The sequence below is a fragment of the Drosophila grimshawi genome, unplaced genomic scaffold, assembly GCF_018153295.1.
Source record: "Drosophila grimshawi isolate 15287-2541.00 unplaced genomic scaffold, ASM1815329v1 contig_311, whole genome shotgun sequence".
Taxonomy (NCBI): Eukaryota; Metazoa; Arthropoda; class Insecta; order Diptera; family Drosophilidae; genus Drosophila; species Drosophila grimshawi.
The window spans coordinates 2,305,418-2,322,531 of record NW_025063098.1 but is presented as its reverse complement, the minus strand read 5'-3'; the positions used below and the strand labels follow the sequence as shown (position 1 = coordinate 2,322,531).

General features: G+C 40.4%; 4 protein-coding genes across 4 annotated transcripts; 2 read left to right on the top strand and 2 right to left on the bottom strand.

Annotated features, from left to right (window-relative positions):
- Window positions 1-2,071: 2,071 nt before the first annotated feature.
- On the top strand, window positions 2,072-3,333 carry LOC6563566 (enhancer of split m3 protein). Its single transcript, XM_001990586.2, has one exon. The coding sequence runs from the start codon at window positions 2,236-2,238 to the stop codon at window positions 2,920-2,922; it is 687 nt and encodes a 228-aa protein (XP_001990622.1). The 5' UTR covers window positions 2,072-2,235; the 3' UTR covers window positions 2,923-3,333.
- Window positions 3,334-4,537: 1,204 nt separating this feature from the next.
- Window positions 4,538-5,224, bottom strand: LOC6563567 (enhancer of split m4 protein). The gene has a single exon (XM_001990587.2). It carries the CDS (start codon window positions 5,206-5,208, stop codon window positions 4,738-4,740), a length of 471 nt encoding a protein of 156 aa, XP_001990623.1. The 5' UTR covers window positions 5,209-5,224; the 3' UTR covers window positions 4,538-4,737.
- A 5,897-nt stretch (window positions 5,225-11,121) lies between these two features.
- Window positions 11,122-11,685, bottom strand: LOC6563568 (enhancer of split m5 protein). The gene has a single exon (XM_001990588.1). The coding sequence runs from the start codon at window positions 11,683-11,685 to the stop codon at window positions 11,122-11,124; it is 564 nt and encodes a 187-aa protein (XP_001990624.1).
- A 3,949-nt stretch (window positions 11,686-15,634) lies between these two features.
- Window positions 15,635-15,887, top strand: LOC6563569 (enhancer of split m6 protein). Its single transcript, XM_001990589.2, has one exon. It carries the CDS (start codon window positions 15,635-15,637, stop codon window positions 15,860-15,862), a length of 228 nt encoding a protein of 75 aa, XP_001990625.1. The 3' UTR covers window positions 15,863-15,887.
- The last annotated feature ends 1,227 nt before the right edge of the window (window positions 15,888-17,114 follow it).

Genomic DNA, 17,114 nt, shown 5'->3' with positions numbered 1-17,114 from the left:
ACATTTTATACACATTGTTCATGTGTGTGTGTGTGTGCTTGGGTCTGGGTGTATGTATACATATTTCTGTGTCCACAGCTGTCCAGCTGAGCCCAGTAGCTTCTGAGGAGATCAGTGTTAAGAAAAACAACATCATCTTAGAACGACAACCGGATGTTGGAGTTTATTGCGTTGGATGTTAAAGGCGACAACTTTGGCCATGCAAATGTTTTTTTTTTTTCGGCAACCCCAGAGTTGTAAGAAAAACTAAAACTGTTACGCTTAATCGATACGCTTTAACGAAATGCTAGCCATTCAATGTTGTTTCTGTTTCTGTTTCAGTTTCTGTTTCTGTTTTTTTTTTATTTTATTGTTTTTGCTTTTGTTGTAGTTGTCGCAGTCATCATCATCAGCCAAGCATACGACATAATTGCGCGAGTTAAAGCCCCCCAAACAAGAGGCAGTCACAACAACAACAGCAATCATCAACAACAACCAGCAGCAGCAGCAACAGCAGCAACAGCAGCACCAACAAAAACAACAACAACAACAAGCAGCAAAACATTTCAGCAATCCATCGGATCGCATCACAATCCAGCCATCCGTCCAACGTGTGGGAAACACACGACAAATCTGTTTCCCACGGTCTCGTAAAGTAGGCACAACACAACACACACTCTCAGCCATAGCCACAGTTGCCGTCGCAGTCGCAGTAGGCTCCCATTTATGCATATGCATGTGTGTTGGTGTGTGTGTGTGTGTGTATGTGTAAGCGAGAGCGAGCACCAAAGACCCAACGACGACGAATAGGAGCCGCCGTTGAAGCAGCAGCGCAACTGTCATCATTGACAATAAGTATGACATGGACGATGGCAACGGCAACGGCGACGGCAGCGGCAGCGGCAGCAGCATGGACGGCACACTGAGAGACACGCGCAGGCAGAGACATTCTCATTCCAAATCCACAAATCCAAAGCCCCGACTTCGACTCCCGCTCGGCAATCAATTTTTAAAGACGACGCGCGCCAGAGCGCAACAGGGCACGCTCTCTCGCTCACGCTCATCCAATGGAGTGTTGTCGAATCGGCGCTCGGCGCAATAATACACCAAAGAGAGCACACTGGTATGGACTGTAATATTTGCTATAATAAGAATTAAAAGATTTTAGTTTAATACACAACTGATAAAATTTTATTCGACTTATAAAAATAAATAGCAGATGCAATATAAAATTAATAATTATTAATTTATTCACTTAAGAATGGTGGATTTGGATGAAACTATGCTTTAAATAAGATTACAAATAAGTAATTATTTTATAAAACTAATTTTTATATTAGTGTTTTGAAAAGGACTTTCGAAATAAATTAATATCGTCATGTGTTGCATACTTTAAGGAACGGGTGATCCTGTTGAAAGGACGCAAAGAGATTAAGAGATTAATAATAATAATTTAGCAAACAAATTTAAGGAAATAAAATATTTGCCATAATTGATTCTCAAATAATTTGCTAGCAAAAACCATAATTTACACAGTTGTTATTAGATTCATCTGTGCACAGAAAAGTATGCAGTAGAAAATTTCGAAAATTATATAGAAACCAATGTTTGGATTTCATATTAACTAATTTCATAGGCGTTAAAAATTATAATGTGTGAAATGAATAATTTGATGAAATACAAAATATGTCTTTTAATGATATATTTATTGAGAAGAAAGTGAAACATTATTTAGTTATTTAATTAGCTAAGCAACTCAAATTGACTAAATATAACCAGGCTTATTAGCATCGAGTCATTGTTGAACGCATAGCATCGAACCACTGTGCATTGGGCTGCCTGCCAACCCCAACCCCAAAAAACCTGTGCCTGCAACGGATTTCACAGTAGCCTCTCTTTGTGCGCGCTGCCGAGTGCCGCTACCGAGGCGAGACCGAAGACCGAAGAACCGAGTGCCCGAATGCCACCAGAGCGCTCAACTCATGTTTGCGCTTGTGTGTGTGAGCGATCATGCGGGAGCTCTGGGAGAGCGTCGTATAAAAGTAACGTTGGGAACTTGTTTGCCACTCATTTCACAAACGTACCGCCTGTTGAACGGAACGCAAAGCGCGACGCACGCGCAACCGGCCCCCCACAAAAATAGAAACACCATTTTATCCAGCCGATATCTACGTGAATATGTGCGGCTAGTTCGGAATAAATAAAGCCAAAAATCAAAACTATAACAGAAATTGTGTGCGTGCCTCGAATCACAACATGGTCATGGAGATGTCCAAGACGTATCAGTACCGCAAGGTGATGAAGCCGCTGCTGGAACGCAAGCGACGGGCGCGCATCAACAAGTGCCTGGACGATCTCAAGGATCTGATGGTGGAATGCCTGCAGCAGGAGGGCGAGCACGTGACGCGCCTGGAGAAGGCCGATATACTTGAGCTAACTGTGGATCACATGCGCAAACTCAAACAGCGCGGCGGCCTCACTCTGCAGCCAGTCGGGGGCGGTGGTGGTGGGAACACAGCCGCATCCAGCACAAGCGCCGCCAACGTCGAGTCCTTTCGCTCCGGTTATGTGCATGCAGCCGATCAAATTACACAAGTGCTGCTGCAGACGCAGCAAACCGATGAGATTGGCCGCAAGATAATGAAGTTTCTTTCGACGCGCCTAATTGAGCTGCAATCCCAATTGCTGCAACAGCAGCAGCAGCAGCAACACCAACAACAAGAACAGCAATCAATGCCTGCCGTCGGCTATGCAACGGGACGCTTAGCCTTTCCGCTGCTAGGCGGTTACGGTGCCGCCGCCGCAGCCAGTTACAGCGCCTTCCTGGCGGGCAAGGACGAGCTGATCGATGTGACATCCGTGGATGGCACTGCGTTATCTGAAACGGCGTCGGTTAGCTCGCAAGAGTCGGGCGCCTCGGAGCCCGTCTGGCGGCCCTGGTAATCCACTGGCTGACTGGCTGGCGACATCACCTAATTTCTAGATCTTATCCTTAGTATTCCAAATGGCTATTATTCGTTTGCTGCCGCACTTATCAGCAGCAGCAACAGCAACAGCAAAATCCGTTGTCTTCCAAAGCAAATTGTCGCATCGAATCGTATGATTTATTGCACTGTGCATTGTTTTTAAATACTTTTAAGTTTATTTTGATAATATTTGTAAATTTTGTATTTCATCTGTGATATAACTAAAGTACATGGCCTCTCGACTCAATCTGAGAGCGCTAACTTCCTAAATAATTTTGATAAAGTTTCCTAGAACTAGAAGTTTGAATTATGTGTTGTTCATAAGAAACTGTGCAGAAAATGCGAAGTAACTAAATTAAGCTTTAAATAATTTATAAATGTTAATCTAGCAATTAAATATGAATAAAACAAACATTCTCAATTCAAAAGAAAAATTGTCATTCATTTATATTTGATCCAAGAAATTTCAGAATTTTAAAAAGATTTCACACTCCGACTATATGGCATTTGGCGAAACACGAATGATTCACAATTAATTAGTAAAATTATTGAAAGTAATAAATGACGTTTGATTGGCATGCGAAAAGGTAGATTAGTGATAAGGTCTAAATTCCCAAACAACATGTTTCACCAATGTGTCTGATTCAAAGAAAACATTTTATATCTCATTTCCGCTAAATACAAATATTACATTTCTAAATAAGGAAACGATTTTACATATTTGAGTATATGATTCAAAAGAATTATATAACATTGTGGCAAAACATTCATTTAAACCTATCTCCCCGCACTCATGCACTGTAACTTTTAGATGCTTATCTATTGACAGCAAATATGTGCTGAGTATGCATTCAATGATATTTCAAGCATATCTTCACATATCTCAACCTCCACTGCTCTCATTTCAAATGTGATCTACTGCCACACACACACACAATTACACACACCAACAGACATGTGTTGACTTTTACTTTTATCAGTCAAACATCTCCAGATTTCATGCAACAAGTACATCAGCATATCTGAAGTTGCCGTCACACAAGCAATTAAGAGCTTGTTGCTACTGTAAATGAATGTAGATACAGATACAATCATATAAATGTATATGCATATAAAATGGACAAACTCTGAACGATTTTTGTAATCAATTGTGCAGCTTCTTCTGCTCTGCGCTCAACATAATTAAATAACTGTCCAATCTTATTGGACACTGCTCGTTCAACGATCCGTTGCTGGTATTCTGATTAGCCGCAGGTAAACTGCCTGAAACTGGTTAGACCTGCATCGAAGTGAAAAAACCACCCTTATTGTTAAGTTGGAAGCAGTTGCATTCACTCTGATTTCTTACCTGCTTGCAGGTAAAGACATAAACAATAAGCCAGGCTCATAATAAGGGACCAAAAGGGACCCAGGTCAGGTAGACCATATCAAACAAACAAAGTGGATAAGTCGCTGCTGGACAATGAGTCACACTGATTAACAATGGATAACAGTTATGCAAAGGTTATTAAGTAGTCTTTTTTTGTTGAGGGGTAGCTGAAAATTGAAAGTCATTCAAGAATAAGAACAAAATGGTTGTTTTTCTTTTTAAATTGTATATATATTTTTGTAAAAATATTAGTTAAAATTTATCACAATTTTTTGTAAAGCTCAGTTGAGTTTTGCAACTTGCAGTTAATTTTTTTGAAATTAACAGAAGACGCTTTAAAGCTGGATGCTGGAACCGCTGGCTCCAAATGGAAGACAATTTTTGCTGTGTTGTGTGGTGCTCGATGGTGGTTCGATGTTTGCCTTAGGCTTGCACCCAACGATCCTGGAACTGAGCGACGGCTATTTCGTTGGCGGTGCTGCAGTACAGTGGCTCGATGAGATCGTTGTCGGCGGGCAGATCGGAGGTGGCGGTCCAGAAGAAGGTGCCATGAGCGGTGCGCACAAAGTGAACGGGAACTGTGGGCATTTGCTCGTACTCGTAGTCCTCCATTTCGCAGGAGGCGGAGAGACGTTCGTTGGCTTCGTTCTCGTAGGACTCCATCGAAACGGCGCAGCAGGATTTGTTGGCAATCGATTCAAGATCAGCATTGCGGCTGTTCTCAATGGACTCCAGAGATTCCAATGAGTTGGCCTTGTGTGTGTTTTGCATGTTCTGCTGCTCCTCGACCTGTTGCTGCTTGAAGATCTTCTGCAGCAGTTTCTTCACGCTGTACGACTTCTTGTTGGGTTTGGTGTTCATGTTGCTGATGACGATGTTCTTGTTCTGGCACATTTTGTAGTTTGTGTTATGTTTTTATTTTTCTTGTAGCTGAGTTGTTTGCTGTACGAAGCGTAGTGCTCGAATGATGTCTGATCCTCAGAAACGGCTGCCTTTTATACCCGCACAGGACCAAAACGAAACCCAAGCCGACAGCAGGTCGGAGACGGACAGAGAGGCAGGCAGGCAGCCAACCAGCAAGATACACCAGATATTGTGCGAGTGTGGGAAAGTACAAGGATACGTGCACAGACAAAACGAGTAAACGAGAAAATCCTGAGCACACACATGCACACATACACACAAAAACGGCAGGTGTGTTTCGAAACGGACAGCAGGGACGGACCTGCCAGCCATTAACCTGCATGCGTTGGAGTGTGTCGGCATGTATTGCCGCACCGCTCGCACCTGCTGCTTGTGTAGAGCAATTTTATCCTGCGCCAGGATCGTGAGAAGCGAGACTTTCTACCAGTTCCCACAGTTTTTCGAAGGATCCTTTTTCGAGCCTATTGAAAATAAAACCAAAAAAAAAAGAATCTTATTGCTGATCACTTTTGGTTTTTATATGCTGCTCCGTTGTTATCGTTGTTGTTTTTGTATTGTTGTTGTTGCTGGCAGCTCTTTATGCACTTATCTCGTTTTGGTTGGCATAGAAATCCCTTTTTCGGGTCTTGAACACGTGTGCAGCTCGGCCCCCGAATACGTGGGAGAATATTTTCAATTTTCAACGCTTGAACGACCCAAACAATTAATGGCCTGACAGCAGAGGCCCAGATCAACTAGTTGAATAGGCAAACACAGGACTGAGGACTGTCGATTTAATGCGCTGTAATTTGAAATTTATAAAAATTTTTGTATTGCTCGAGGCGTTGCCCAAACGAGCGAGAAAAGGAGGATCATAAAGAATAGGGGAGACAAAAAAAAAGTAAAAATAAAAAAAAACCTAAAAACGTGTCAGGCATTCTAAAGCCGAAGGAGTTGCTTTTAATTTCATTTCGATGGCACACAATTAGCAGGCGAGCCGAAGCGATCGTTCTCTTTCTCACTGTATCTTTGCTGCCCTGTCTGTGCCTTATTAAGGGGCACTTTGTGTGCTTCCTGGAGGAGCCAAGCAGCACGCACAGCACGGTGCGCCAGCGTTGTCCTTTTTGGACTTGGGTTCGGCCGCAAGTTGGACGCGTGATGGCGCGTGAGGCGTTGAGGATGGCACAGAGCCATGGGAACGATTTCGGGGACGAGCCTGTACTTAATGGATTGCCTTTGACGTGGCCATAAATATTTGAAACCCAAGTGCATTGAGTTGGTTTTTTTTTTATTCTGTTTTTGTCTTTGTTTTTTACTTTTGGAGCTACATTTTCCAAAGACAAATTAAGATTCCAGCAGCGACCTGGTGAGAATTTGTAGGCTGGCGTTAACAGGTCGTTTTAAAATTGTTTGTACCTAGAGATTGCGTGGACTTATTGATGTGTTCCTAGATGCATTGCATTATTATAAGGTTCGCTTTGGGCCCATTGTTACACATATTGGTTGGCCTGGTCGAGCTGATTAGTGTGTGTAAGTGTGTGTTTATCTGAGCTCAGCTCAGCTATTGAGGTTTAATTAGAAGAACACGCCAGACTCGTAATCTAGTGATTTGTTGGCACAGTAAAGCAATAAATAGTCAGACAGATAAGAAAGAAAATGACAGTTTTGGGTGTTTGAAGTAGTCTATAGTAAACGAAACAACGAAGATTGCTGCTAACACAAAACTATTAATATCATTAAGTATACGGATGGGAAATCAAAATAATATATTAAAATTTACACCTGAATTATGAATACACAAGAAAGTTATCAATATTCTATATGAATCTGATAATAATAAATAAGTAAAATAATTTAATTGAATTAAATTTGATGCCTCATCAATAAAAGTATCATATTTATATTATTTCATATATACTGCAGACACCAAAATAAGATTTGCATTTTATTCAAATTATGAGTATTATAAAAACTGGAATATTTTACGCCTTATCTGAATACCGATAATAAAAATCAAGAATTAAAGCTAATAATCAAAAACCAGATTCAAAAATGTAATTATTGTTATTGGTTTATTGAAATAATATTCAATCTTTGTACAATATTTTATGTACTGTCCCATGGATTTAATTAAAAGATATATCAAACAAATTTTATTTATGTCGAATATTGTAATTAATAATTCATAATATTGCAATAATATTCAAAATATAGAAGAATTCGAATTATCTTAACGGTCGTCACTCAATTTTCGACAAAATAAACTGCAATTGATGACTTGCTTCGGGCAATCCCACGATCAATAGAATATCTTTTGACGACTTGATTTTGCAAAAACAATTTTTTTGTAGCTATGCATTTTATTTTTATATAAAAGACCAATGTTTCCAGGAATGTGTCTTATAAAAAAGGATAACTGAATAGTTACTTTATTCGCTCAAGTTCTGGCATTTGTATAGTTTGTATAGAATTGCTTCATGGAAATAGGAATTTCGGCCTTTGCTGTTTTGGTCGTGTCATGCTACCATATCATTATTATGCACGATTGTTTGTTCTAATTGTGTTTCGTCCTTGGCTGTATTTTGGTTGACTCATTCCTCTACTTTTCATTTCATGGCCCACGTACATGCCCATGCTACGATCTAATAGAATAGCAACCAAATTTCTATGGCAAACCAAAATCTAAAAAAAATAAAAATAAATAAAAATAGATTGTTCGAAAAGCCCCGCTGGGGGTCCAGAGGCACAGAGAGATGGACAGATAGCAGCTACCACTGTGGCGGTTTTGGGCTACCGTGGTTCTCTTGTTGGCCCAAAAATCGTTTCCAGTGAAATCTCTGACCTGCTCGCTCGATGAACACGTGCACTGATTTCTTATCGTTGTCGATCATTTAAGGTTCAGAAAATTGTAGATTAGCCCGAAACAAAAACCTGTAGAGCACAAACATAAATTTGAGAAATAAAAAATACAAAAAAAAATGTATATCAACAACAACCTGACCCCTCACCGTTTGGCATTGTTTGCAAGTGTTTAGATTCCTGGCCCTGGTGTGTGCGTACACAGATTGGGATTGGGAACGTGCATCGTCTTGTTTGAACACGTGACGACCTCGTTTCTGTCGCTGCGGGTTGTTTGGTGTTACGACGCCGTTTCAAAATCGCAGCGTCGCCAACTGACACGTCTTGTTGACGTCCTATGTACAGACAGCAAGTGTACAAGGGAGAAGCCACAGATGCGATCCGTACGATCTGAACGTGCGGAACTTGTGGGCAGCGAATTTTCACACATGTGGCGTTGCGGGAAATGCCCGCAAGCATTGGCGGCCGTCAGGTCCGGTTACAGGACTCGGGTTTTCCACAAAAAAAAAAAACGTTGGCGGTACTAACTATGGCCAATGTTACGGTATTTCCGCTTTCCGCCGGTCAGTGTGAACTTCAAACAAGGCGTGCGAAAAATTCAACTGAATGTAACACAAGTGATGGTAATGGCAATCACTTGAGTCTTGTCTAGTCTAACTGTTGTACTCCATATCGTATATCAACTGTACACAGTAAACAATTTTTGTGAGCACGTTATTCAATTTAGAGATCGAAACTGAGCCTAAAAACATTTGAGTCAGTCTTAACTGTTGAAGAGAATTAATATATTTATGGATTTAATGTTGTATCACAGATATAATTGAGGTCTTAATAAATAAACTCTTGAAACACATAAATATTTTTATTTCTTGTTCCCAGGATATCAGCTTAACTACTTATTATAAAATACTAAATATTTTATTAGTTTTATTTCTGTAAAGTTGATTTGAAAACCAATAAGGGAAATTATAATTAAAAGAGAATAAGAATTGTAATGATATGCATTGAGTACTTTTCTAAAAATTATTTCAAAATGTTGTTCAAAGGAAAGGATTTCATTCTAAAGAAAAGCAGAAAAAATCATAGTTATGCAAACAATTTCGAAGTTAAATGAAATGCACACTTAAAAATTATTTGGGATTTAAGTTTAAGCCCACATTTTGTGTAAGTGTGTAACAACAGCGATAAAGTCATGTGGACTGCAGTTAAAACAACAAAAGCTACAAATCGCAGAGACATTTGAATAACGACCCACGCGGCGGTTTTGTAATGATAAAATAACAAACCCGAACACGCCATAACACACTAGAAGAGAGAAAGAGCGACCCAAAACACTCATAAAATTGTTATAAAAATAAAAACTGACTGACACACACACTCACGCACATGTGGGGTCCTTTTTTTGTCATCATATTACATGTGAGGGAAGAAGACGCACTTGACACGAGACTGGGCGACATGTTGAATTATCTTTTAGTTTACAAATTAGTATGTGCGATGCGCGTTGCACATGCGGGTCACAGTTCTCGGAATGCAGACATTGTTAGTTTAGGACAAGGATCAATGGACAAGGCAATAACAGCCCAAGGCGAGTCGCATAGCCGCCCATCACTCAACGCACGTGCAGTGCACAAAAGGGGTTGTAATTACAGTTTAACTCAGTGTCGCCGCCCTCCTCTAAAACGAGCCTCGACAAACACCATACAAGACAGACAACAACGAGCCACAGCAAGTGGTCCGAGTCTGGTTTATGCAGATTCGATGGTAACACGTGCATGCTGATGAGCATGGGAGGCGAGGACAGGTCTCGAACTCGTTTTTAGGGGCGTCACTGATCGATGCAGCTAAGGTTTCATATGAAAACTAGCTTACGAGGCAGGACCTCCTACTTGAGACCCTAGGGAGCTCGGGTTCCCTCACCATCGATCGCAGCTGGGGTGTTTGCTTGCGTTCGACACGTTTGGTTTACAAACCGAGTTGCTGGGGAGCCGCTTTATATAAACAAGCACGTAAGAAAGTTAAAAAAACAAAAAGCATAGACGCATTTAACCGAAAACTCATTAAAAAATATATAACTTAATTCGTGTCCCTTTTTCTTAAATTTTTCTTTCATTTATTTATCGTTAGCGTGTCTAGGTCCACTTTATACATTCAAGACTAATTATAAAACTGCAGACGCCGGAGTCCTGTTACGAATACTGATAAGCCTGTGATTTAAGTGCTGTCTCCTGTTAGATAGGTTATCTTACTTTTGTATTGGGTTTCAGCAAATACCCAAACCTAATGCCTAATGCTCCGATTTTCAATGCACGTCACGTAGATCGATCTTGATAGCATCGGTAGACAAAGAAATGTGTCAATATTTTGAGGCAACATTAACAGGTCTAGACTGAGTGATATATGTTTAAGAATAGGTACAGTTGCGTCAAGTATTCAATTCCGTATTCAGTCTGTCAAACAAAGTTCCTGCACTGATTTTTTGATGCGAAGACCTCTGAGTGAAGGTTGTTTGGTAAATAAGACTATCGAACAGTAATTACTATAATGACCTATTTCTATAAAAACTTTGAAAAGGGGTGAATTTAAGGATAGTCAGTCAGTCGTTTTGCTGGGGCAATAAAAACAATTTTTTAGAGAAAAATGCTTAAAGAAGTTTTTTCTAGACAATAAGTTTCATGTGTAGATAACTTTAACAAAATGTTTCTCTTTTCTAAACTAAATATTTTGCCCATATTTAAGAAAAATCAAAACTAATTTTCTAAAAATGCCAACATTAAAATAGACGCAAAATAATTTTGTTTTTTTTTTCAAGTTTTAGTTTTATTACTATTAAAGCTTTGTAATATTTTCTTAATGTATAAAGTTAGTATAGTCACGATCTTATTTACAACTTACAACTATTAAAGCTTGAGATTGATTTCTTATTAGCTAAGTGTATGTTTATATATCTATGCGTAAAGCTTTCTTTTATCACAGTTTACATCGATTCAATTGGAAGACATGATTCGTTGTTATATGTAGTTGCAGTTGTTGCTGATGTTTGGTTTACCACGGACGCCACATAGGATTGCTGGCTGGCTGGGGGCTGGTTGCTGCCTCCGACCCCTCAGCATCGCTGTGATAGCCCGAAGATGCTGGGCTACCTGGACGACTGATTGGCGAGGATGCCAATTTGATTTGCTGCTGCTGTTGCTGCTGCTGCTCATTTTGTGGTTGATCTGATTGCAGCATGCGCTGAAACTCCATGCCGAGATGTGTCATCACCGTTTTGCCGACGTCAACGCTCATTGCCGGCGTGCAGGCCATCACACGTGAGATTTCGCTAACGGCATTCATGTAGCCATTCTTGAAACTGTCCATCGGCACGGGAGAGACTGGTGCCTGCTGCTTGATGAGCTGTTTGCGCATGAATAAAAGTGACGCCTCCAGCATTTCGGCTTTATCGAGACGGAGTATGGCATCGTCGCCCTGGAACTCGGCAACAAGTGTCTTTAACGTGTCCAGGCACTTGTTCATGCGTGCCCGACGCTGGCGCTCCAGCAGCGGCTTCTTCACCTTCAGGTAGTGTTGCGTCTTCGAGACGTAAGCGGTTTCAGTGTGTGGAGACATTTTGTGAGATCAACTGAATGTTTGAGTTGTGTATAGTTTGCAGGATGCTGTCTGAATGATGCTCCTCTCGGCTGCAGCGTCGCCTTTTATAGCCGCAGTGCAGTTTGAGCTCGGGTCCTGCAGTCAGGACCTGCTGCAGGTAGACAAATGTACAGAAGAGCATCTAGAAATCTCTCTCACTCTCAGTTACCCTGTGCGTGGGAAAGGAAACCGTTGATAGACCCTACAAACTGAGATGGCCAGCAACAAAAACTATAAGACGATTGTCTAGTTGCGTGTCTGATGCATTGTAGCTGCAATTAAACCGTAAAATTCTGACCAAGAATAATGATAGAGGCCAGACAATTGACTGGACCGTAGTGATTTGTCTTGTATGGCAAAGGTAAAATTTGTGAAAAAGGTTATAAATGTGCTTCGGTTGATGTGGTTTTTATGACTTCGTCCTTCAAAGTGGACTTTTGTTATTGGGGCTTAAAATAAATAAAGTATATGATCTATTATGGAGTCTTATTGGCATTATAAATAACCAAATTATAGGTATACAAATATGAATTGAGATTTGCTTTAAATATTTCACTTGGCTAGAAACCTACTATTATTACTATTAAGTTTACAGTACACTTATGTATTTATTTATTTATAGATTAAACTATTCCGAATACTTTTACTTTACTTACATTCCATGTTTTTTTTTTTGCTAATAATTTAACAATCGTTGCAGTACAAAATATACTTAAGTTTATAACATTTATTTATGTTGTACAATAATTTATGAATAATCATGTTATATTTGTGTTTAATATTATGAAGGGAGTGAATAAAATATAAACAGATAAATATATGTATATATTTGTGGCTCTGATTCAATGGTCATCTTATCCTTTGTTAAGAGCGCATAAAATTCCCTTGGCCACTTAATCCAGTTCCGGTTCAGCACACAAGAACTTCATACCTTAATAAGTGCTACACATTTTAATTACTTTCTGGTTGACTTCTTGCATTTGTAGAGCTCCAGTTAGAATTAATGCTTATAAGAAGGGTCACCTATACCCACCTATATATGTATGTATGTATGTAGCTTCATTGCGGAAAGTGGCACCCGCAGCTCGGCACTCGGCACTCGTCGCTCGTCGTCACTCATCAGTCGTCGTAAGTCGTCAGTCGTCAGTCTTCAGTCGTCTGCCGTTCGTTTGTTCGTCACTTGCTCGATTTTCATATCGTGAGAACTGCTCGAGTAACGTCGTGTGTTTCCCACGCGATGTGCACACCTGCCATTTAAGTCGCTTATATGGTTACGATTACAAACACAGCAGCAACAACAGCAGCAACAGCAGCAGCAGCAGTAGCAGTAGCAACAACAACATGAGGGCCTCCACTGTTGACGGCACACATTTATTGCGCCGGCGCGACGCGTATTATCAGCGTCGTGTGGCTGCCCTGACGACTTGACTGACTGTATGACTGACGACCTGGCTGTTTGTCTGACTGTCTGACTGACTGACTGATTACTTACTGCTTTACTTTAGTTTTTCACTCTTGTCGTCATCATGTTACTGTTGTTTCTACTGCTGTTGTTGTTGTTGTTGTTGCTGTTGGCGTCGTCATTGTCGATTGTTTAATTTAAATCGTCGTCGCAATGTCGGCTACTCGGCTTCAGCTTAATGATTATACCTCAAAGTTTGCCTCGAGGCTTCCGCAGAATTGTACGCAATAGTTATTTGTACTTTACGACATGCGCTAATTGAACCGCAGTTTATGAGCCTCAGCTTCAGCCAAAGATGTTGATTGGCCAAAGCCGAAGTTGAAAAGTTGGCGCTACTGTGGACGTGATTGGAATTAAGTTTTTTTTCTTTATTCACAAGTGCTGATGTCGGCCAACATCAATAGACGTAAATTGAGGATTTGAATTGATGGGCATTGGGCCATCAGGCAAAAAACAATGGCAGCAGGTGCAAATTGTAAAGATTTGCAATTAATCAGATATATGTGGACTTGGTAGGAAAAAATCTAAGAAGAAAGCATTAAAAAATATATAGCCTAAATAGAATGGAAAGGTCTTCGAAACCCGAATCTGATTGCGTAATAATAGATGTATACGGAAAAAAGTTCTATGGATTTGATTTTGAGATCGGCTTAAGGCACAACAACTTAAAAGACTAGCTATGAAGAATATTCGTCGAAAATAGTATTGAGAAATTAGTATTGAATTTAATAAAATGTGAAACAAAATTTGATAAAATTGTAAATGAGTGTAAAATGTGAGTTAGTCTTAAATGCAGGACTAATAAAGTCTAGTACCTAACTATAAACAAGCAATTATCTTAAAAAATAGGTGCGAAGATGGCAATCAGAGAATTTATTCTTTGATTATATATATTAAATTGGGCAGCAATCGACTTCTGGACTTGCTATAATTACTTTCGTAATAATGCTTTATTCTTTTCAAAATACACAAAAGGGCAGCTAATACTCGTTGTTATTATGTCTATACTTATTTACGCATTTTAGAAAGAGTTCCCAGGCATCTTCAAAAATGGTTGCCTTTTGAATTTTAACTATAGTCTAGTAAATTAGCTGGACGATAAGTGGACAATTGTGCGTCGCATTGTTGAATGACCGAAACACCAAATGCCCAAAATTGTGGGATGAAATTCCAAACACTTTCCCAACTACAATTCTAATTAGTTAAGCATACCTACACAATCTTAACTGAAGATCATACAAAATGGAATGCCAAACTTAAATATGCACAAAACGCACAAATAGTAAAAACGCTTTTAAATATTACCTACCACTTAAATCCACTTGCAATTAAATATCAATTTCCTATGAAATATCCCTGAAATTTGGAGCGTGCCACTTCAACCCAATCCAACACACTGCTATGATAAAAACTGACTGAAAAGCACTCAAATTATAATCCACAAGTGCTCATAAACTGAATCAAGTGGCGATCAAACAGAACTCAATTGCTACACCTTGTGCCACAACCACCGAAATCAAATTCACGACCAGCCACGTGACCGCCCAACGCCCCGCAGGCAGCGCAGCACGAGGCAAGTCTATGGCCGCCACGCGGCTGCTATTGGCGCGAGCTTTCCACAAGTGGGCAAAACAAAAATATACATTAATCAGGTGCAACAGCGGGGCAGGAGGCGGCAATCGGCAATCGAGTCGTTGGTTTTGTGTGTGCGCATTTGAAAATGAAACGCGTGGCAATTAGGCAGACGCGAAACCACACTTGTCCGATAGCAGGCTTTAGAGGTCGCTGCAGTGGCGAGACTTTCGCCAGGCAGCAAGTGCAATATGTGTCAGGCAGTCAACAGCCACCACCACCAAGGCATCAACAACAACAACAACAACTACTGCAGCGACAGCAACACGAAACGGGCTGTGGCCTAAATTGCAAGCAGCTGCCACTCGAACCGTGGGATATTTTTCCCCTAACCAACTGAGGGCCATCGAACCTTATCCATGGGAACCACAACTGCTCGACGCTCTCAATATTTATTTTGTGCGTTCGTTATATTGAATAAGTAAAAAAAAAACAAAAACAACAACAGCAGCAATCGAAAGGATGCCTCGACAATGAGGGGTGCGGACGACTGACAAGATTATCCTGCACGTGTTGAGCTTGCTCTCTCTCTCTCTGATGATGAGCCTGCGCTGAAAGCGTGGCAGGCAAGCGTTGGGCGGCTGCTGTTGCTGATGCTGCTGTTGGTGTCGCTGTTGCTGAAAGTTGCAACATCAGTCAGCCGCGTGCTGGACACATGTGTTGCCCATGTGGCACTTGTCGCTGTCGTTGGGTGGTGCTCTACTGTTCTGCTTTGATTTAGGCGGTGGTGGTGGTTTCTTGATGTTGCTATATAAATGCGACACTTGCCACGCTCGAAGCACAGTCCAAATTTGCAACTCAAAGCGCTAACAACAGTGTTAAAACCCAGAAACTATGTCGAAAGTGAAGAATCTAATAGCCAAAATGCTACAACGACGTGGCAGCAAGCATAGCAACAACACAAATTGCAGCATTAAGCACTACCAGCACTATGAGAGTCTGGAGGAGATTGCACAAAATCAGGCTAACGAGCGCATGCTACAGGAGACAGCAATGGCCACACATCAATTGGTTTTTTGCCTGGAAACCGCAGACGGCTGTTTTTATTGGCATGCACAGTAGTAGCAGCAACACCAGCAGCAACAACAACAACAGACAAACCGGTAGTTAGAATCGGTCAAATACATGAATGAAAACACTTATTCAATGAAGCTATCCATCCATCCTGTCAACAAATCAGCCACAACATGCGAAACTAGTCGCATGCCGCAAATGAGAAAATGGGAAGCATGTTGCCACTGCAATCAGCAGCCATCAACAGCAACAATATCAAAGTGGTGCAGGTGGCAAGGTGTTAATTTAATATTTATATTTAATGGCAATACTTATGTCAAATTTAAATGACTTGTGATACAGTTATATACTCATAATCGATCAGAGTTTAGTTTTTAGTGCCAATAGCATAATGGTTTGCTAGTTTTTAAGATAATAAAAATAATGCCTTGAAAAATAATAAATTTGAACATGTCTTTTCTTGTTTGAAACAGCTGCTTATAAATATGAATAATATTTTAAAATAATATTCAATATCTTCAAACATGAGAGTTAACTGAAGGAATCCATATAGATAAAGTCTTCTTCATGAAACAAATGCGATATCAAAATAATTTATTTACCGCAAGGTAGCATAAAAAAGTTTATCAATTATTGTAAATTAATTTTACTTCACAAAGTTTTTCCAATATAATGGTACACCGTCTCTTCGATATTGATATGTATAGTCAAACCTAAGATCAAATAACCTTGGCGGATCACGCTAACGCTAATTGGATCAAGTACCGCTAGCCATATATTCAATTACTTATTTGGAATTTGTATGCCTAATAATAACATCCTGTCTGGTGAAATTTTGCAATTCAATGAACTGAATAACTGCACAGCAGCATCTGCAATGAGCTTTGTGCAACTTGCATCCTTTCAGTTCGACAACCCTTTAACACATGTGCCTCCCCCTTCAGGTCACCCAACCCCTCCAGCAAGCCATTTTACGTGTGTCTGTCACACGTTATTACGCGGTTCAAGAATGTGCACATATTCAATTACACAGCCATAGCCAAAGCAACAACATCAACAGCAACAACAACAACCACAGCAGCAATATCAACATCAACGATGACAAGAGCATTGCATTGACAATAAGCTGAGCAACCCCCAACCCCGATTCGTGCATAAATGAGCCCCTGTTGGGATCGGAGATCGGCTCGCCATGTGCAGTTGAAAAAATGTTCTCACACTCGAAAGATTGTAACGGCTTGCTGTTCAGCACACTCTCAGCACGCCATGCTCATCATGCCAGCTATCTCATCCCCCTGGC